Source organism: Loxodonta africana, chromosome 16, assembly GCF_030014295.1.
Source record: "Loxodonta africana isolate mLoxAfr1 chromosome 16, mLoxAfr1.hap2, whole genome shotgun sequence".
Classification (NCBI taxonomy): Eukaryota; Metazoa; Chordata; class Mammalia; order Proboscidea; family Elephantidae; genus Loxodonta; species Loxodonta africana.
Window position 1 is genome coordinate 9569358 of NC_087357.1, and position 21717 is coordinate 9591074.

The 21717-nt window shown below is 42.9% G+C and overlaps 1 protein-coding gene across 2 annotated transcripts in view; it reads left to right on the top strand.

Moving 5' to 3' along the window:
- The window catches only part of ADAM12 (ADAM metallopeptidase domain 12), a 377170-nt gene that overhangs the window by 89438 nt on the left and 266015 nt on the right, over positions 1–21717 (top strand). For both annotated transcript variants that reach the window (XM_064269188.1, XM_064269189.1), the window contains exon 3: positions 16108–16181. In XM_064269188.1, the coding sequence (XP_064125258.1) occupies positions 16108–16181 (74 nt within the window). The remainder of the gene's footprint in view (positions 1–16107; positions 16182–21717) is intronic.

A 21717-nucleotide genomic window follows, 5' to 3' on the forward strand; every position in this document is an offset into this window, starting at 1 on the left:
TGACCCTATAAGATAGAGTAGAACTGCCCCATAGGGTTTCTAAGGAGTGACTGGTAGATTTGAACTGCCAGCATTTTGGTTAGCATCCGAGCTCTTAACCACTGCACTACCAGGGTTCCACCATTGCCACAGTGAGCCTTAATTTAAGTTTAAGCACTCAGCTGCTAATCGAAAGGTTGGAGGTTCAGCTTCACCTAGAGGCACCTCAGAAGAAAGGCCTGGGGATCACTTCCAAAAACTCAGCCACTGAAAACCCCGTGGAGCGCAGTTCTGCTCTGACACACATGGGGTCGCCATGAGTCACAGTTGACTCCACGCAACTGGCTTGGTGGTTTTGTTTGTTAACCCAGGAAAGCTCAAAAGAGTGCTAAGGATTTGGTTGTTACACATTTGTGCTAATTCCAGCCTTGTCCTCAGCAGGAACTAGATTTTCTGTTTTAGTCTGAAAATTATCTGTATTAAAGACGCATTTAAATATGTAACTTTGTTAAGAAAGTATCAACAAAAAAGTAGCCAGGATATTCGTTTGCTCAGTATTATAAAATATTTTAATAGCTTTGAACTTTGTAGCATGAGTCTAGATTGATTATCAAGGTGGAGAGACCACACTTAGCAGTATCTGGCCTGTAATTATTTGAAGAAGGAAAGAGTGAGCAACCTTTTTTAAGTTACTGATAAAGTTAATCAAGTCAATATACAGTGGTTTTGTTCTTTGTGTGTATGAGAAAGCAGCACCTGAGGCATCTTGAAGGGTTCTCAAAGTTGGAGAAGACCTGAGGAAGCATATAGCCTTGTGAGTCTACAGCCATGAACAGAAATAACTGCACTCTGGGCAGAACGTGGGAAGTCCAGTCTACAGTGCAAAGAAAGGAGAGAAGAGTCCTGCCTGAGCCATCAGGAAGGGTGTCGAAGGTCAGGGGCATCTGAGGAGCCTGAAGGGATGGGGAGTAGTTCCTGAAGTAGAAGAGAAGGCCAGGAAGTAGGGCTCATTCCTTCATACTACACGTATTTACACATATCTTTGGTCTGTGCAGCCATCCCATGTGACATTAGACCCAGAATCATGGACTCAGCTGCTGTAGGGGCCAGGCTGGTGGCATCAACGAGTGATGCTGGCCAGGCATAAGACCATAGAGAACCCCTTGTCCTCCATGTGTAGACCTGGCGGCCCACGGTGGACTTGGAGAGTACCCACCCCAGGAAAGGTGGCAGCATCTATCCAATCGATTGTTAATGCATGAAGTGCAAGCCCAGGGTTGCCATCATTCTTGAGATTCTTTTCCCCTGAGGAGGTTTGTCTGAAAGGTCACCCAATGCTTAGATGTTAGCAACTAAATCAAACTGACAGCATTGTATAGCGCACACTTTGGGACCAAACCAGTGAGAGCTTCAGGCTAAACTCCACAGAGTACCATTTTGGGAAACTTGGCCTAGCACCAAAACCAAAACCAAAACCAAACCCAAACCAATTGTCCTAGAGTTAAGTCTGACTTACGGTGACCTCATGTGTGTCAGAGTAGAATTGTGCTCAGTAGGGTTTTCAGTAGCCGATTCTTCTGGAAATAGATCACAATGCCTTTCTTCCAAGGTGCCTCTGGGTAGATTCGAACCTCCAACCTTTTGGTTAGCAGACTAGCATGTTAACTGTTTGAGCCACCCAGGACTCCTGGTCTGTCTTAGCGGTTCTGAACATGTGGGTCCTTGGACCAGCAGCAGCAGCAGCATTGGCTGAAAATTTAGAATTGTAAATGCTCAAGTCCCACCCAGATCTGTGGAATCAGAACTCTGGGGTAGGACCTTCAGTCTGTTTTAATAAGCCCTCCGGGTGATTCTGATGCTTGCTCAGGTTTGAGAACAGCAGCTTGATGGCTCATTTCTTTTAATTGCTGATTAATACTCCACTGTATGGATATAGGGAAACCCTGATGCCGTAGTGATTAAGAGCTATGGATGTTAACCAAAAGGTCACCAGTTGGAATCCAGTAGGCACTCCTTGGAAACTCTATGGGGGCAGTTCTACTCTTTCCTATAGGGTCGCTATCAGTTGGAATCGACTCAATGGCAGTGGGTTTGGTTTTGGGTTTTTGGGTATGGATTTAGAAGGAGCCCTGGTGGTGCATTGGTTAAGTGCTAACTGAAAGGTCAGTGGTTTGCACCCATCACCCACTCCATGGGAGAAAGATGGAGCAGTCTACTTCCATAAAGATTGTTGTGTGCCTTGGAGATGATTGCAACTCATATCGACCCTGTAGGACAGAGTAGAACCGCTCCATAGGATTTCCACTGAAAGAGACACTACATCTTTCTTCCGTGGAGTGGCTAGTGGGTTCAAATCACTGACCTTTCAGTTAGTGCTTAACCAGTGTGCCACCAGGGCTCCTTCTATATCTACGAAAGATTACAGCCTCGTAAACCCTGTGGGGTAGTTCTTTTCTGCCCTGTAGGGTCACTTTGAGTTGGAATTGACTCCACAGCAATGAGTTTGGTTTAAGGGCGGGGGAGGGACAACTCACCTATTGAAGGACATCTTGGTTGGATCTAGTTTTTGACAGTTAAAGCTACTATAAACATTCATGCACAGGTTTTTATGTGGACATAAGTTTTCAGCTTCTTTGGGTAACACCTAAGAGCGTGATCATTGGGTCAGATGATAAGCCCATGCTTAGCTTTGTGAGAAACTGCCAGGTTGCCGTCCGAAGCAGCTGCACAGTTTTGCATTCCCATCAGCAATGAACAAACGTTCCTGTTGCCCCCCATCCTCCTGTTCCTTTTCCCTCCTGACCTCGAGGCCCAAACTCCCCAAGGGTGACAGGCACGCAAAGGGAACCCGTTAGTAACAACCAGACCATGATTTCTGTCCCACCAGTTAGCTTTCTGAAGTAGTGAAACATGAATTCTTACAGATCTTTGCAGGGCCTTAGCATGCATTTTTATGGAGCAATTTGAATGTGCTTTTATAAAAAGTCAACAATCAGCTATAATCCTGTTTTTAATGAGAACGCCTAATTGTCCTAGGGGTCACTAAGTACACCGTGACTTGGCAGTGCTGCTGTGATCCATAGCAGGATTAGTTTTGAAGGGGTTTGTTATATCCTGCTAATGTTTATTTGAAAGAGATTCCAGGGACACTTTACAAATGGCTCTTAGTCACCATCTAAATGGGACATTCTCTCCAGAAGACAGCTCACATGCAAGCGGACTAGCAACTTAAGCTTTTAACTTCCCTTGACTAACAGTTCTGAAATGGTGTTGTAGAAAAAATGGTGCAGGAGTGTTTCCAGACATTAAATTAGTTAGATAAATGAACTTTGACTTGGAAACCAAGCTTTCTGGTTAATGAACACGGTGCACACTATTTTATGGCTGTGTCATATAAGGCTCAGCAGGTCATTCCAAAAACCAAAGATCTGTAGTACTTTGTAATAGTATTAGTATTATTGATGACGTCAGTAAGTATATCTTAGAAAGTATTACATTTAGAATACTTCACATCAAAATGAAGTGTATTCACATACTTTGTGCCACATCCACACACAACTTCTAGAACCTTCTATCACCCCTTTCTGTAATGCTGGTCATACATTTTGGTAATCCTCAACTGAAGATGGGGTTCCCTTCCGACAACTCCATCATAAATTGGTTGACGTGAGTTGAAACCCTCTTTGTTTTTAGTTTGCATTATTACTGCCTTTTATCAGGGTCTTTATAAATCTTCTTTGAACATCTGCCAGTAAACATCTGAGAATGAGACAGCAGCAAATTACACGCTGCAACATTGTTCGTAGTGCATATTACTGATGATACCGGTATAGCTATTGCCGTAGAGTTGATTCCAATTCATAACGACCCTATAGGACAGAGTAGAACTGCTCCATAGGATTTCCAAGGAGTGGCAGGTGGATTCGAACTACCGGCCTTTTGGTTAGCAGCCGAGCTCTTAGCCACTGGGCCACCAGGGTTCACTAATAATAGAATGTACAAAAAACAAATACAACAGACCATCGTTAAGTGGGGATCATCATTACACAAATACATCATAAGTCAGGGATTACCCGAATATTATGTAAGATGCTCTTCCCCACGTGAAAGAAGAAGAGGAGCCAAGTGAGTTGTTTTCAGATATCTCCCTGGCGCCTGGCTCATAAATAGGCCTTCTATTAATGAATGCATAATATTACTTTTTGAAAATGTTGTTAGTTCAGTTTTTTTTTAACCTAATTTATTATGCCTGTTGAGACCTAAATACAAAAAGCACAAAGGGCTGCAATTTGGGTGAAGAACAATAAATAATAAGTGAGACAGCATTTTGTCACTGTCATGGTGTGTGAAGTAGTGGTTTCATTTGATAGGATTTCCATGATAAGCATGCATTTTAATCACATCATGCCTCATGGTTTGCAAACACACATTTTCCCATCGGAATCTCATAGCATTCTTCCCGGTTATATTAGTTTTCCACTGCTGCTGTAAAAACAGTCTGTTGTATCTGTAGGTCGGTAGGTCGGAAGTCCAGGGGGCACGGCTGGTTTCCCTGCTTCAGGCCTCACCTGCTTTAAAATCACGATGATTGCAGGGAATGCCTGCCTTTGTGGAGCTCTAGGGGAGGCTCTGTTCACTCCTCATTCATGATGTTGGCAGAATTCAGTTCCTTGCGGTTGTAGAACACAGGTCCCCATTTTCTTGCTGGCTGTAAACAGAGCTGTTTCTAACTTCTAAATGGCACCGCCTTCCTTGGCTCTTGGCGCCCTTCCTCCACCTGCAGAATGAGCAATCCAGGCTGAATCCGACTCACATCGCATCTCTCTGGCCCCAGCCTGGAGAGGTTCTCTACTCAAAGGCTCGTGATTACATCGAGCCCACCCAGATAATCCAGGATAACTCCCCATCTCAAGGTTCTTAGCATTAATCACATCTGCAAAATCACTTTGCCATGTAAGGTAACATGGTAAAAGGTTCCAGGCATTAGGACGTGCTTGTCTTTGAGGTCCTTTATTCTGCCTGCCACATTGATAGGCAGGAAAAGTATTGCTGTCCCCATTTTCCTGATGAGAAAACTGAGGCCTGCAGTCCCATAGCCCAAGTTGCAGCATCTAGACAGTCTGTAGACAAACTTCTGCCCGGAGCTGCCTCCTAGTGGAAAAAAAAAATGACATCTCCAAGATGAAGTAGTGGTTTCTTTTTAAAAATCATTGTTCCTTTGCAATCAAAGGGGGAGGAATTCGTAAAACTCTCAATTTAGGATGCCTCTAGAAGTCACTAAGGGGGGTCAGGGACCTTTCTCTGGGCTGTTGGAGGTTGTGTGAGGATGCTAAAGTGAATTTGGGTTCTGGCGCCCACAAAAGAGCTTCTTCACATGAGGAGTACTTCTCATCCCGGGCCTGTTGTATGGTGTCTGTTCACAAGGGCGCAGAACCTGCGTGTTGTGGGTTGAACGGTATCTCCCCAAGAATGTGTTGGAACCCTGGCCTTAAGGTACCTGTGGATGTGGTGCTGTTTGGGAATAGGGTTTTCTTTGTTATGTTAATGACACTGTGCTGGTGTAGGGCGTATCCTAAGCCTAATCACTTCTGAGCTATAAGGAGCGATTTAGATACAGAGACAAGCTAGCACAAGTGGGGGAAGATACATGCCACGTCAGGACACCGGGGAACCGAGGGATGCTGGGGCTAGAGAAGCTGAGACAGGGATCTCTCCCCCAGAGCCAACGGAGAGCCTTCCCCTAGAGCTGGCTCTCTGAATTCAGGCTTCTAGCCTCCTGAACTGTGAGAAAATAATTTCTGTTCTTTAAAGCCACCTACTACTTGTGGTATTTCTGTCAGAGAAGCATCAGGAATCTAGGATACTTATGTGCGCAGAATGCTGGACATGGGGTGGCCGGGCTGCAGATGGGCCTGTGTGTGCAGTATGCTGGGTGCAGGGTGGCTGGGCTGTGGATGGGCCTGTGTGTGTGCGAGATGCTGGGTGCGGGGTGGCCGGGCTGCCGATGGCCCTGTGTGTGTGTGGGGGATGCTGGGTGTAGGGAGGCTGGGCTTTGGATGGGCCTTTAAGTCTTTAAGATGCTCTGTGCATAGCTACAGTAATCCAGAATGTTTGCTACAAATCTAAGCGTCTGTGATCATTCCAGTTGCCATGGGATCAAGAGCTTGAGCTGAGAGCATTACATGTGCCCAAGGTGGTGGGGTTGTGCCTGTTCCCAGGACAAAAGGAGAACGGAGCTGAAGATGGCAAAGCTTATTATGCCACAAAAATATAGTAAGAAGATTCCGTACTACAAATAATCCGATGTTTTAACACAGAAACAATTTACAGCGACTTTATGTATCTTTCAGAAGCAGTTTTACCTAAAGATGACATGCGCCAGTCTGCATATTTCAGCAAATTGCTGGGTAATGTCAATTTCCCATCAGGAAAAAAAAAAAATCAATACCTTACATTATCTTCATTTATGTCATAACTGAAAGACCCAAGCCAGGGACACCCCATTATGCCGCACAGAGGCTTAATTCCTGACTGTGGTGTACTGCAGTTAATTCACTTTGGTCCCCACTAAATTCCACGGTGTGCGTCTCTCAGGCTGTGGAGTGACAGCTCTAGTATTAAAGTGGTAATCAAGATTGCCTCTAAATATTCATAGCGATAAATGGCTCCCCCGTGCCCCATGAATGCCAAGGCCACAGTGTGAAGCATTTTCTTTAGTGCTGGAGGAGGATCTTGTTATTTCAGAGTTCCCTTGAATGCAATATTTTAATATTGTTCTGCTTGAAAAATTAGATGCCCCAAGCGTCCAGAATTGACAGTTGAGATGAGAAGCTTTGGCTCAGGACTGACCACAGACCATGAAAGGACAACCTAGGAGTCGTGGTGGCAGTGGGTTTGGCTGTTGACCACATCTTTTTTTGTTTGTTTGTTTATTTTTAAGTGGTAATTCCCTTCTTTCCTGCCAACCCAGCTGCCTCCTCACTGCCACAATGATTTCAGCTTCATGGTCAGGTTCAGGCTGTTCTAAGTTGTTGACAATTGACTCTTCACTAAGAACGTAGAAAGTCCAGGGAGATGATACTCTGCCTGAGTCCATCCATGAGGGGAAAGAATCATAAGCATCCCTGCATCCATGAAAAGCTAAGTCTGTTGACTTGAGCTGCTCTGCATCTACAATGGGGGAAACCATTCAAACCCAAATTTGGGTACATTCCCGATTATACAGATTACAGGAAGGCAGCGCAACATGACTAATGGCAAGAAGGAAAACCTGTAGATAATCAGTAGAACATTTTCAAAACATCTGTTTATACTTGCAGTTAGCGAGGGTACCCCGACCAAAGGCGTTGGGTGAGAGCCCTGAGGAAGCACAGGGTCACTGAGCATCCAAGAGATGGGCGGTGGGAGGGCCTGCCAAACACTCATGGATCAAGGGAGTGATGGGCCTCCTGGGAGAGCATGCGTGTGGAGGGGAATGTGTGCATCTGGTATTCTGGGCCCAGTAATGCAGCTTCAGCCCTACTTAGGAGGTAGTGAGGTTCAGTAAAGGCTGCATTTGCCTGGGAACTTATCTCAGGACCTCTCTCTCCAATCCGGGGACTTACAGCTGAGCCCTGGGATCCACTTGATGGCGATGGGGTTTTTTTTTTTTTTTTGGCGGGGGGAGGGGAGTAGATGATGGAACCAGGCAAACAAAACCAAACCCATTGCCATCAAGTGAATTCTGACTCATCGCAACCCTATAGGACGGAGTAGAACTGCCCCATATGGTTACCAAAAGGTCAGCAGCCATAGCTGTTAACCACTGCACCACCAGGGCTCCGTGAAATCAGGAGCGAAGTGTAAATAAAAACTGCAAGAGCTATTCCACGAAAACCTCTATGAAAATTACATGCATGGAATGTAATTACACACAAACATACGTACATACATGCACTTATATACATGCATACGTGTAAGTATGAATACTGATAAATCTGAGTGCCTTGTATAGCATGCATTATGTAGCTTAAGAGGCAGTACGATAAGAAAAACAGATTGATTCAGTTGTCATTTGAAACTAGCAAAGACAGACATTCTTCCTTAAGACTTTGGGGGCACCAGGAAATTGTTGAATGTTCCTGTAACATCTTCTTATTCATCATCACCTTTGCTGAGGATAGATTACTTCCAGGGTCAAATGATTCTCTTTAGGTACAACTCTTGCTTTTCCTCCTGGTCAATATTCCATAAGAATCGGTCCTGTTTTCTCTGGAATGTCTGCTCCACAAAGCCCTGTCCACAGAAGGTGTCTGTGGCACCTTTTTGGTCAGCACCTGATGGTCCCATTTACTCAGCCATATAATCAGTGCCTTCACCTCCACTCCCATATTCTCTCCATCTTGGTCTTTCGCCGCTCTTTCCTGCACAGTCCCTAACCCTGGATCCGCCTCCCCCCTCCCCGCCCCATCCATACCTGCTTTCTCCAACCTGCCACTGTCTGCCGAGCACCACAGGAGAAAGGTGTATAAGGGTGAATGAGAGATAAACCTACTTTGAAGAAGAGGAGAGTAAGGAAACATCCTTTTCTCCAAGGAAGACAAAGGTGAATTAATACAAAGACATCTACACCTAGACAAATTACGGTGACATTGCCAAACACTGAAGAAAACAGAAGACCCTACAAGCAACCAGATGGAAAAGACAGATCACCTGTACAAGAAGCCTGAGGACTGATGTCTCAACATGAATGGAAGCCAGAAAACAATAGAGCAATACCAGTGTGCTCACACATGAAGGTGAGAAGACTTCTCTTAGAAAATATCAAGCCTCGTAATAAAGCTGTGGTAATACAGTAGGAGCCCTGGTGGTGCAGTGGTTAAGTGCTTGACTGCTAACTGTAAGGTTGACAGTTTGAAGCCGCCAGCTGCTCTGCAGAGAAAGATGTGGCAGTCTGCTTCTGTAAAGATTACAGCCCTGGAAACTGTCTCAGGCTGAATTCTCTAGAGAAGCAAAACCAGTAAAGCATATAAATGTATATGGAGAGATTTATATCAAGGGAATGGCTCATGTGGTTGTAGAGGCTGGAACATTCCAAATTTGTGACCTCTCCTGATTCACGTAGCCAAAAGGGCAGGTGACCCAAGATCAGGTCAGAGAGCAGGGCCCTTGTTCACAGGCTGCGAAGATTGACGAGTCCCAAGATTGCAGGTAAGCGGCTAGCTCAAGTCAGATGAACGGGAGCCAGCTGCAGGATCCAGAGTGAGCAAAAGCCCAAGAGCCCTGCTAGAATAGCCTTTTTTTGTGAATTTGAATTTTGTTCTACATTTTTCTCCCATTCTGTCCAGGACCCTCTATTGTGATCCCTGTCAGAGTGGTCAGTGGTGATAGCCGGGCTATGGAGGCTGTGGCTCATGTGGTCGGTCCTTCAGTCCTTCGGACTAATACCTTCTTTGTCACTACTTGTGCTTTGGAAAACAATTTAAAGATCTGTAGTAAAGTCACAGTCTTAATTATCTAGTACTGCTATAACAGAACTATCACAAGTGGGTTTCCTTAAAACCCGTCGCCATCAAGTTGATTCCGACTCATTAGGGACCCTGTAAGGACAGGGTAGAACTGCCCCACAGGGTCTCCAAGGCTGTAATCTTTACAGAAGCAGACTGTCACATCTTTCTCCCACAGAGCGGCTGGTGGGTTCCAACCGCAGACCTTTTGATTAGCAGCCCAAGTACTTTAAGCACTCCACCACCAATGCTCTTGGTGCCTTTAGCAAACAGAAATTAATTTTCTCACAGCTTTAGGAGGCTAAAAGTCTGAAATCAGGGCATGAGCTCTAGGGCAAAGCTCTCTTTCTGTCTGCTCTGGGCCAAGGTCCTTGTCTTTCTTCAGCTTCTTTTTCTAGGTTCACGTGGTGTGTATCTTCTACTCATTAGTGCTTGCTTGCTTAATCTGTTCTTTTATACCTCAAAAGAGATTGACTTAAGACCCACCCTACACTAATACTGCCTCAGTAACGTAACAGAGAAAACCCATTCCCAAATGAGATTCTATAACCACAGGTAAAGTTAGGATTTACAACATATATTTTAGGGGACACAATTCAACCCATAACAGTCACATACGTACAGATTCCACCACCTAGAGATTTCATGCAGGTGTTTACCCAGGGAAAGTTGTACCCGTGCAGGAGGGGAGCATGGGCACAAGAAGGTTTGTAACAGTGTTACTGGGAAGAGAAGAGAGGAGATCAGAAAAAACACAGATGTCCATCTACAGGAGAATGGAAGTATAAATTGTTCATACCATAGATCATTTCACAGGGGTGAAAATATGTGACTGCAGCTACCCACAACCACACGGATGAATCTAATAGACATAAGGTTAAGTAAAAGAAACCAGTCTGAGAAGAATGTACAGTGTATGAGGCCATCTACCTAAGGTTTATCTTAGGCTGGGTTCTCTAAAGAAGCAAAACTAGTAAAACCCACTAAAAAAAATAAACTAGTAAAGCATACCGATATATATATAGAGAGAGAGAGAGATATTGAGGAAATGGCTCATGCAGCTGTAGAGGCTGGAGCGTGGGTCAGGCTGGAGGCTTCTCCTGATTCACGTACCTCAGGGGCTGGCGAACCCAAGGGAGGCAAATCAGACAGCAGGGCTCTTACTCACAGGCTGCAAAGACTGAGGAATCCAAAGATTGACAGGCAAGATGGCAGGTAAGCTGCTAGCTCAAGTCCCGAGAACCGGAGGTCAGACAAACAGGAGCCAGCTGTAGGATCCAGAGCGAGCGCCCACGAGCCTTGCCAGAAAGTCCACTTAGATATAGGCCACACCCACAAGGAAACTCCCTTTCAACTGATTGAGTACTCATAGCAGATCACCTTATAGCAAATTTCATTATGGAGGTGGTCACATCATTATACGACTGCCAAACAATATAACTGCCAAACCACTGAGAATCATGGCCCAGCCAAATTGACATACAACCTTAATGATCACAGTCCACCCTTGTCAACTTGATATCCATACACATCTCCTTAAACCATACATAATCTCTGAATAAAGATAATTATAAAATCATATTTGCACTTAACATGATACAGCTAACACATACACAACTGAAAACGCACTAGCCCTGTTTACATCTCGTATTTTATAAGTGAAGGAAACAAAAATATTTGCACACGTACAAGGCAGGAATACTCATAACAGTTAGTCTTCATTTCTGCAACTAGTCATGTGGTCATAAGTGGCATTTAGAACTACCTTTTTCCACTACCCATTCCGTATTCCCTCTGCACGCAGCAAGCACCTCAGCTGGTCGTGGTTCTTTGCCTGGTGGGGTGACCCAAACCTTCATCCCTGAAGTATCTAGGCCATTAGTAGTCATGTCGGCATTGGTTTACTGTAGTTTTCCATTGATTTCAGTCGCATGGTAGTACTAAGAGATGCCCTAAGGGATCTTCTGTGTTCCAAACACACTCTTCTTTACCTCCATTATATAATATCAATCTGATTTCCTCTTAGTAATCAGGATCAGTCACACAAGCCTGTATGGTAACTACCCTCTTTGCCTGTTGATCCAGAGGCATAAGGAGCCCAAAGTGGCCAGGTGGCATTCTTAACTTCCAGTTCAGTGGAATCAGAGATGTGTCTCCAGGTGAAAGCATTCTTCCCTTTGGAACTAAGACCTCTAAACCCACAGAACATAGGGTTGTGGGGACAGGAAGCAAAAATCTTGTGAGTGCGTTACTAGGGATAATGTGAATGGTGCCACTCCTGTTTCCACCCCTTGATTCCTGGACCCATGAATCCTGGCTGTGGAGAAACAGTACTATATATTGGGTGCTGGTTTAGAGCATATACAGCCTCCTGGGGAATATTGCACCAACCCTGTAAGGTAGTACCACCTAGCTGGCACTGTAGTTGTGTCTTTAGAAGGCCATTCCATCATTCTGTCAAGTCAGCTGCTTCAGGATGATAGGGAACATGGTAAGACCAGTGAATTCCATGAGCATGGACCCATTACTCCACTTTGTTTGCTGTGAAGTGAGTCCCTTGATCCAAGATGATGCTGTATGGGATACCATGATGGTGGATAAGGCATTCTGTAAGTCGATGGTTTGTAGTTTTGGCAGAAGCCCTGCATGTAGGGAAGGGAAATCCACATCCAGAGTAAGTGTCTATTCTAGTAGTAAAGAGGGTACTGCTAATCCATGGTGTGAGGTAGCAATACAAATATGCAAAGTATCACCGCCAATAGATCAGGTATTGGTGAAAGGGCAAGGCCCTGGGTGACTGCAATTTTGTCATAGTGAGAAGTATAAGGAAGCTGGTTGGTTGGTCCTGCTTTCACTAGACAAAGTGGTGAAGGAAAGAGATGAGCTCAGGGCTTCAGAGTCAAAGCTCAGGCGCGCATAAACGTCCTCAAAATTTCTAACTGTGCCTTGAAAGAAAGCCTTATTTCTTGTAGCAACAGAGCTGATATTGCTGAAAACCAAACCCAGAGTCTTATTGAAGAATGGCTGAATTACAATGCCAGCTGAATTCCCAATCTCAAATGATGTCTGAAGTTAAAGTAAGGGCATTGATTGAGAAAAAATGGGACCCTGAAACTTGGAATGGGGACCTCCTAGCACCAAGAAAGCAGAACCAGGAGCAGAGCATGTTCTTTGGACCCAGAGTCCCTGTGCTAAAAATCTCCTTGACCAGGGGAAGATTGATGACAAGGACCTCCCCCTAGAGCCAACAGAGAGAGAAAGCCTTCCCCTGGAGCTGGTGCGCTGAATTTGAATTTCTAGCCTCCTAAACCATGAGAGAATAAATTTCTCTTTCTTAAAGTCATCCACTTGTGGTATTTCTGTTATAGCAGCACCAGATAACTAAGACGGGGTTCAAAACTGGATAAACTAAGCAGTATATTAAGAATATATACGCTAAACAGTATAAACTATAAAGGGAATCAAGATAATCACTAACAGAAAATTTAGGATAATGGTTACCTCTGATGGGAAGTAAGGAGAATGTGATGACATTGGGGTGAAAGGGTTCCTGAGATTCTGGTAATGTTCTGCTCTTTAAGCTGGGTGGCAGGTACCCTGGTGATGATTTTATTGCTTGTTTGTTTTTTAAACTGGTCTCAATATGCTTTATATACTCTTTTGGGTGTACCATTCCCAATTTTAAAAAGTAGAAATATAATTGCTACCAAAACGTTTCTGGCCTGTTGATAAGCATTTAATTGATTTAGTCAACAGATGCAGTTCTTTAAGGATTCAATAAAAGGCCCAGTTGTACTAGGGTAATCAATATATCGTGTTTTAGAAGGAATGCTGTATTTAACCAGTCCCCAGGTCATTATCTCCAAAGTATAGCAATCAAGAGAAAATGGAATGAATACATGCTTTTGAACTAAGAAATCCAATGGAATCACTGGTTTTGAATTAAAATTGGTCTCTGTTCTTCCTCTGTATTGATTTTTGCCATATCATTCATACCTCGGAGAGGGTCAGCGAAGAAGAGAAGACCGTCAACGAGATAGATTGACACAGTGGCAGCAGCAATGGGCTGAAGCGTAACAGTGATTGTGAGGATGGCGTAGGACCGGGCAGTGTTTTGTTCCATTGTACGTGGGGTCGCTATGAGTTGGAACAGAATCGACGGCACCTAACAGCAATGTTCATACCTCAACTAAAATATACAGATAAAGACCTTCTCACCTCCCTTGCGGAAAACGTATTTTTGGGTGTTGACATTGAAACGTTATAAGGCTCCTGTGGGTGCTTTATGTGCAGTTACCACCAATGTTAATGTTTAAACTTCCTCAGTTGTTTTGGGGGAAAAAAGGTGCTGCAGATTGTTTTTGTTCACAAATACAATTTTAGGGATTTCCCTTTAAAACAGTTATATGTGTGTTAATATCTAAGGCAAGAGCAATTTTTAAGTAAAGTAACCAAGTTATTTTTATACACACCAAGTACACATATAAAACAGTAAGTTTTATACACGCACGTATACATATTTATATATACTTGTTTGACAGAATATTGAGACATATTTTTAATCTAACATTTTGTTGTAAGCACAACTAATACTCTTGTTTTTCTAAGATATAATTAATGAGTACAAATTTGCAAACCCTAGAGAGAACATTATATAATGTAATCAAATCCAAGTTTCAGAAAGCACAAGTAAGTTTAGGCAAAAGTCCCCGTCACAGGCTCCAAAGCAAAGATGGTGCTTAGAAACACTTTTATACACTATATTCAAATTAAAACAAATAATGCATGTTTAATGTTACATAGCATAGTTAATTTTAAAAGCTCAGCAAGTACTCAAATCTATGTAATTCATATAAACACCAGACATAAGAAGTGTGGCTTTCACAAGATTGCTACATGTTTGTTTTATCTTTTGCTAGAATAAAAATCAAGACTCGTTCAGGCCCCAAAAATGTACGTGAGCATTTCATGTGTCTGGAAAATCACCAGCTTAACCTTTAACCTTGAGTAACTAACTACTTAACATAATATTATCCATCAATTAAAATTGAGAAGACCCTCCTTAAAGCACATGAAAAAAATAACTTGGGTTCGTACCTAAGTTTGCCCAGGTTTTATGTACTTGCCACTCCTGACTCAGCGCTGCACAGTAGATGTTTCTGCAGAGCTGGAGATGTCCAGTATCTGTACCGCCCAGTGGTAGTAGCCACTGACCACATGGAGCTGTTGAGTCTTAAAATGTGGCTGGTGCTGCTGAGCAACTGATTTCTAAATTGTGTTTCATTTTAATTAAATTGAAATGGCCAAATGTGTCCATATTGGATATAGGAAGACTGCAAGATGTGCTAAGAGCTGAAATCAAGCAAAAATTGCTCCACCCCAGGAATATGGCATTAGTTAATACATGTGTTAACATTGGCCCAAAACTCAGGTGACCTTCATTTGTTGTGGTTTTTATTTAAATTTTGTTTCATTTTAACTAATGTAAATGTTGGGTATTTGGAACTTACAGTCCATTTTGGTTTAAAATGTAGTAAAATGTGGTTAGTTCATCATCTAGCTCAAATATTGCAAGTATATATTTTATATAAAATATTATAGTCTATAGGAGTTATAGGGATACCTTTCAAATATGAAATAGTATTGTTGGTTGCTGTCGAATCAGCTCTGACTCATGACAACTTTATGTATATCAGAATGAAGCATTGCCCAGTCCCTGTACCATCTTAATGATCATTGTATGGTTGAGTCCATTGTTGTAGCTGTTCTGTAGTGCCTTCCAACCTACGAGATTCATCTTCCAGTGCTATATCAGGCAACACTCTGTTGTGATCTGTAAGTTTTCATTGGCTAAGTTTTAGAAGCAGATCGCCAGCCATTCCTCCGGCGTCCCCCTGGGTGGGCTTGAACCATCAACTTTTGGTCAGCAGCAACTGCATTAACCGTTTGCACCCCCCAGGGACTCCTGCTGTGATGAAGAGTTGGCATCGTATCACTAGTACAGTGGGGAACCAGTGCAGGCTTCTCGTAAATAGAGTGAATTGATTCAGTTGTGTTTTTGAAGATACCATCCCTGCTGCCCCTGGAGAATGGCTGGGAGGAGGGCAAAGGTAGATGTCAATGACCCTGAATTAGAAGGGCATTGTGGTGACCCAGGTGAGACGTAATTGTGGCTTGAACCATGATGGATGGAGGGATGTGAGACCTGGACAATACGAGTTGTATTTTGGAGGATGATTCACCAGGACTTTTTAATGGATTAAATGGGGGAGGTGATGGAGAAAGAGGAGTCAAAGATAGCGCTAAACTTCTGGCACGAGCAGTTAGGGAAATGAAGGTGCCCTGTATAGAGACAGAGATAAGGAATGAGTATTTAGGGGAGTGGAGTTAAGAAAGTTCCAGGGGTATGTGGCTGAAGGAAAGGGATGCAATGTCCAGGAATGGGGGACTTGTCAGTGCCATCTTAGAGGGACGATGCATTTTCCAGACTCTCAGCCTGGTTTCCTGTGCTTGGAGTCTCAGAATGTTCCCAAGAAGGAAATGTATTTTTCTCAGCCAGTACGGACTCTATGCAGCATGTTCAGGTAATTGGCAAGTCAAAATGAAATGTCTTTCAACTAACTTTTTCTTGTTTATCTTTCAGAATCATCCAGAAGTGTTGAATTTTCTAATACAACTGGAAAGCGAAGAACTGATCATATATCTGGAAAGAAATGAGTGAGTCAAGTTAATTTTTGTTTATTGCATGACAGGAGAAAATTAAGACTCCTAGGTCTGAAAACTGCTGTGTAATTTAAGTTGGCACTTAGAGAAACAGAACTAAGTATGTGGATTCATGACCCAAACATGGATTTGAGATTGGAATTAACTTCAGGAAATTATCCAATGGAAAAACAGAATTTTATCACTCTAAGAAGACTATAAGCAGGTTTTGTTCATAGTTCTGAAGTTCCTCTTTTTTCATAGCCTGATTTTTCAAGGATAGAATTTAAGCATCTCTTGTTCTGTTCAAATAACAGCGTTCCATTATTAGCTGACCTTTGGCAATTTCAGACTTACATAAGAAGAAACAGCTTCAAATGAATGGAAACTCTTTTCTCCCTGAGAAATACCAAGAGTTTATTTTATCTTTCAAAGCAAGTCTCCTCATTGGTATATTTATTTTATCTCTTTATTTAAAAAAATTATCATTTTTTTTCTTTTTGCAAAGTTATAGAAATTTCCAGAAGATGGTATTACATTTTTTTCTGGAGCACAGGGACATTATGACATATATTCTATGTCTTCCCAGGAGAGAACGTGTCTGCCTCAGAGCACAAGTAAAAACAACTCTTGTCCTTGTTATCCTTCACACTTTATGGCTGTCCCTATGGACTCCTCAGATCCGAGGGGCCCCAGAACATTGTTTGATTCGTACCAGAAATGAATCGTGTTGTTCTAATCAGTAGTATGTGTGCAGAGGTATGAATCAATTTCCCATATCCTGCTTGATTTAAAATAGGAGTTTCCCACTTTCAGAAGTCCTGGTTTCTATTCCTTTCCTGTCACTGAAATGCTGATTTTTGCTGAAATATGAGTACAGAGCAAGCCAGACTTTCTGGAATGAGTTCCGCCCAGGGATGTGGAGTCATAAAACCTGACTCAGCGTCTCCATGCAAACCGGTTGATCATTTCCTTAAACCGGTGCTTTGATTTAGGACACGAAGCAAATCCAACTAATTCAGACCATCGGTGGCCAATCCTGATGTTCAGTATATAATAGCACAGCCTACCTCGATTTTAAAAATGACCAAATGTGAAATAGCAATAACGTGGTCCCTGGGATCTGCAGTGTGCCTCTTGGTATTTCTCATAGCCTTACCCATCATGTGGCTCAAAAGCCTTTGTAAACAGCAAATAACTTGTTTTTAGCTTTCGTTGAGACTTGATGATCTTAAACTGGAGAATAGAGGTTCAGACACATGCATTGGAAATCAAGGTTCTGAATGGAAACCTGTATATTGCTTTCGATATGTTTCTCTTAGTAAAGTAAATATCTTGGTATGCTTTTTTTTTCCATGTAAGAATATTGTGTGGCCTTTTGATTTTTGTGTATTGCTGTTTGTATATGATTTTTTAAAATATCTCTGTGGATGCAACTAGGTGTTCCCTGGGGAGATACCAAAGAAAATAAGGTGTCTCGTGGTGATGTTGGGAATTTATAATTGGCAGCTGCATTTAGGAAATTCCTTTATTGGAATTGCTACTCCTGTCACGTTATTGGAGGGACAGTGGCATGAACGAGGCTGGCCCAGAACTTGTTAGCTGGTGTTATGATTGCCTGTAGAGGAATGGAAAGAGACTTAGCAAAAACCTTAAGTAGTTTATTTTCATTATAAAAGAAATGTGTCTAATGCAGAAAACTGAAAACTATAGGAAAAAAAAAATAATAAGAGCCCAAAAAATGTATTCCTGCTACCAAAGACAACCTTGGTTAATATTTTGGCGAATTTTTTTAGAGATTTTTTTTCTTATGCTTAAAGCTTTGCTTCTTATGTCTTCCTGATTTATGTCATAGCCTGTGTACCACTTTATATCCTACTTTCTCATTCAGCTTTCTAATGGATGTACTTTTCTGTATAAAAACGTGTTTCTTAAAGCCCATCTGTAAAGTGGTTTCCTAGCCTCGTTCATGGTTCCCTGTGAACATGGTTTATCTTCCTCACTGCAGGTAGTCTAACACACATTGACTCTAAGGCGGTGGCTGATGTGTATAAAGTATCATTTTAAAAGGTGCCTTCGCTTACTCTCTTTCAGTTCTAGGTCTTTCACAAGATGATCTCAAAATTAGCCGAGTTGAAAACATAAAGCTATCTCTTCTCAGTTTATTTCTCTCTTCCCAACCTTGCTGTCAACCTACATTGTAGAAACTATGTGGAGAGTGTTTAATATATTCCTGTGATACTCAGTAGTTTTAATTATACTACTTGTACTGTTTTTAGAGATTCCATATATACAGGTAACATTTTGATAAGAAGAGCATACCAGTACTATTTTTTTAATAAGGTATTCCTCGAAATACTTTAGTATAACTTTTTTTTTAAATGGACTATTCTTTTTGAGATGGTACCCAAAATCTACAATTTTATAGGGCGAAAATGCTTGTGTGCTGGTAGCTTTTAATGCTGCAGATGTGAAAGGTAGTAATTGCACCGTAGACAGTAGAATTTTTAGTTTGCATAACCTCTGGCCCAGTAATCCACTTCAGAGACTGTATCTCAGTGAAACTGTGATAAGTCAAAGACAGATCAAAAGTGCATTTAGAAGATACGAAGGAAATAAATTATGGCTCAGCTATGAAATAGAAAACTGTGCAGCAGTTAAAATAAGGATGAAAATATTTACTAATGTGAAAGTGTCCATGATAGAGATAATGTAAACAGCGTGTTAGTAAATCATTTCTGTGGTTTTGTTTAGTTCAATGTTAAAATTACACAGGTGTATGTTTATCTCCGAGTAGTAAGATTATAGAGACTTCTGCTTTCTTTATTGTCTTACTGTTTTGCAACCAGAAGATATTCCTTTTAAAGTTAGGGGGAAAAATCTTTTATTTTGAAGGGAAAAACTTGTAAAAAGTTGATAAGCATTGAAAAAAAGAAAGTAGAATTATTTATTATTCACAAAAGATAATACTTTTAGAAAGTACTCCCACTTCCAAAGGGCTAAATATTGAATATTGGGCCTTTAACTATCCAGTTATCATGTTGTCTGGAGGGACCAGTCCCTGGAGAAGGACATCATGCTTGGTAAAGCAGAGGGTCAGTAAAAAAGAGGAAGACTCTCAAGGAGATGGCCTGACGCGATGGCTGCAACAGTGGGCTCAAGGATAACAACAGTGGTGAGGACGCACAGGACCAGGCAGTGTTTCCTTCTGCATGAAGCCGCTGTGAGTCAGAACTGACTCAATGGCACCTAACAACAACAACAACAGCAAGAAATATGTTTTAAGTAAAAACTTGCCTCACGATCATGACCAAAGTAAAAATGACTCCAGTCCCTTAAACCATCTGAGCCATAATCTGACGCTAATGCTGAGAGAGCGTCACTTAATTAACCCTCCTCGGAAACTGTTCTGCGATAAACCAGCTCTTCACGGAGCAGGGCTGAGGTAGTTGTGTCAGGGCATCTGTTTCACTTGCTTTCTGGCACCCCCAATTTGTACAGAGATCATATGCTGTTCACTTAAAGCCCGTGTTTATATAGCCGTAATTGAATGTTTAAAGAAACTCAAAGCTTCCCCTGAGAAGCATTTTTCACAGTGTTGCTGTCTTCCTGTGAGGCTGCAGGGAGCCCCTTTATAACTTCCATAACTCTGCCTGATCCCCGTGGACTCACGGGCCATTTCTCAAACAGGTGCTCTGCGCAACTGCACCCTTGATCAAAATGCTTTATTGCACAGGTTGGCCAGTTCAAACACCCACTTTTCCCATCTGGGATAATTAAAAGTAATGGTGGTAGATCACACTTCTGATATCTCAAACCCACCAGGCATCTGTTTTCAACCCCTGTCCCCATCTCTGATTGAAGGTGGCTGTCGTGGGAAGCCCATGGCCACTGAATTTATATCCAGAATGTCTTTGAGCTAGACGGACTTTGGTGTTGGCTTTTATTCTATCCCGAATAACTCCGGGCATCTCTTAGGGGACAACCTTATTATTCACTGTAGAATAATAGAAGAAAGGACTTTTGTAAATTGCCAAATGTGGGCATAAACGTGGGCAGACATTTATATGACAACGTCTTTCAGAATAACCTGGTGCAGGATGGGGAAATGAAGACAGCGTGGGGTGATCATTGGTTGGGTTAGTAGTTGACTGAATAACTACCCAGAGGGTATTCATCCATTGTTCACTCTTGACCTGAACTGCGTTGGGCAGCTGGACCAAGCTTGCTGCTGGTGACCTTGGGGTTGTGTATACACCATGTCCTGGCCCACAATTTTGTCACTTGTTTCTGCGAAGACATAAAAGATGTGTTGATCACATTTCCTGGCAACACAAAGCTGGCAAAGGATAACTGTGATCTGGACAGCAGAGTCTGGATTATAGAGATTTCAGCAGTTTGGATCAATGAGCCAAAACTAACAAGATGAGATTTAATGGGGATAAATGTAAAGTCCTATGCTTAGGTTAACAAAAACACAAACTTTGCAAGTTCAGAAGGACGCTTCCCTGTAGTTCCTGTGAATGAGACCTGAGGTTTTCATTGGTTGCAAACTTGACGTGAGCCCCCGAGGCAATGCGGCTGTCAACAAGGTAACCGCCACCTGAGTGCGCCTGAGTGTCCTTTGAGAAGTGGGCAGGAAAACAGAGATCTGGATCAGACATGGTCCTGAAAGTTGTGGAGAAGGGTGGGCATTTGGGCCTAACAGAATCCAGTCTGAAGGTAACCTGCAGATGGTTATGATTTGGGCCTAGGTGTGGCATTTCTTGGAAGTCCATGGATGTTTGCAGCTGACCTAAGTGTAGGCAGTCCTTGGCGGCAGTGAGCTGGAGATCACGAGCGTGTGGGCCAGCGAATGTGGCAGGGCATTGGCCGTGGTCCTGAGGATATGGACAGCATCACAGCCCAAGGCGTGCCAGTGCTCCATGTCATTTCTAGGCTGGGGACCGGATGGCCCAATGGTGGGTGAACAGGTGGGCCTCTGGCCTCCAGGCTCAGCCCCAGGCTCCATCCACATCCATCCTGGAGCCTGTCTCCAGGCAGCAGATGAGCACCCACCCAGAAGCTCATACATAGGCTCTTACCCTCCTTGAAGTCCAGGGCATTGTTTCTGGACCACTAGGCATGGGAACCACCTAGGGCCTATTTTGGCCCAATCTCTCTCTATGAATCAGAATCGCTAGCCATCGGGCCTTGGGATCTGTATTTTTAACATATTCCCCAAGAAGTTACATTCACAGTTGGAGAACTACTAGTCACTTGTGCAAATTTAGGTTTAAAAATTAATTTAAATAAAATAAAAACATTAGTTCCTTGGTCACACTGGCCACATTTCAAGTGCTTGATAGCCCCATGTGGCTACATGAATGTGTCCATCTTCACTTTGCTGTTCTGTCAGGCAGTGGTGGGACTGGCCAGGAAGCGCCAGCCCGGGACGTTCTTCTTGCCTGGGACTCCTGTCTTAGCGGTTGTATTGTCCAGGGGAACATTCCCTCCTGCACCTCATCAGCTCACCTAACACCTACAGCATTATAAGCCCTGTGCCCTGCCT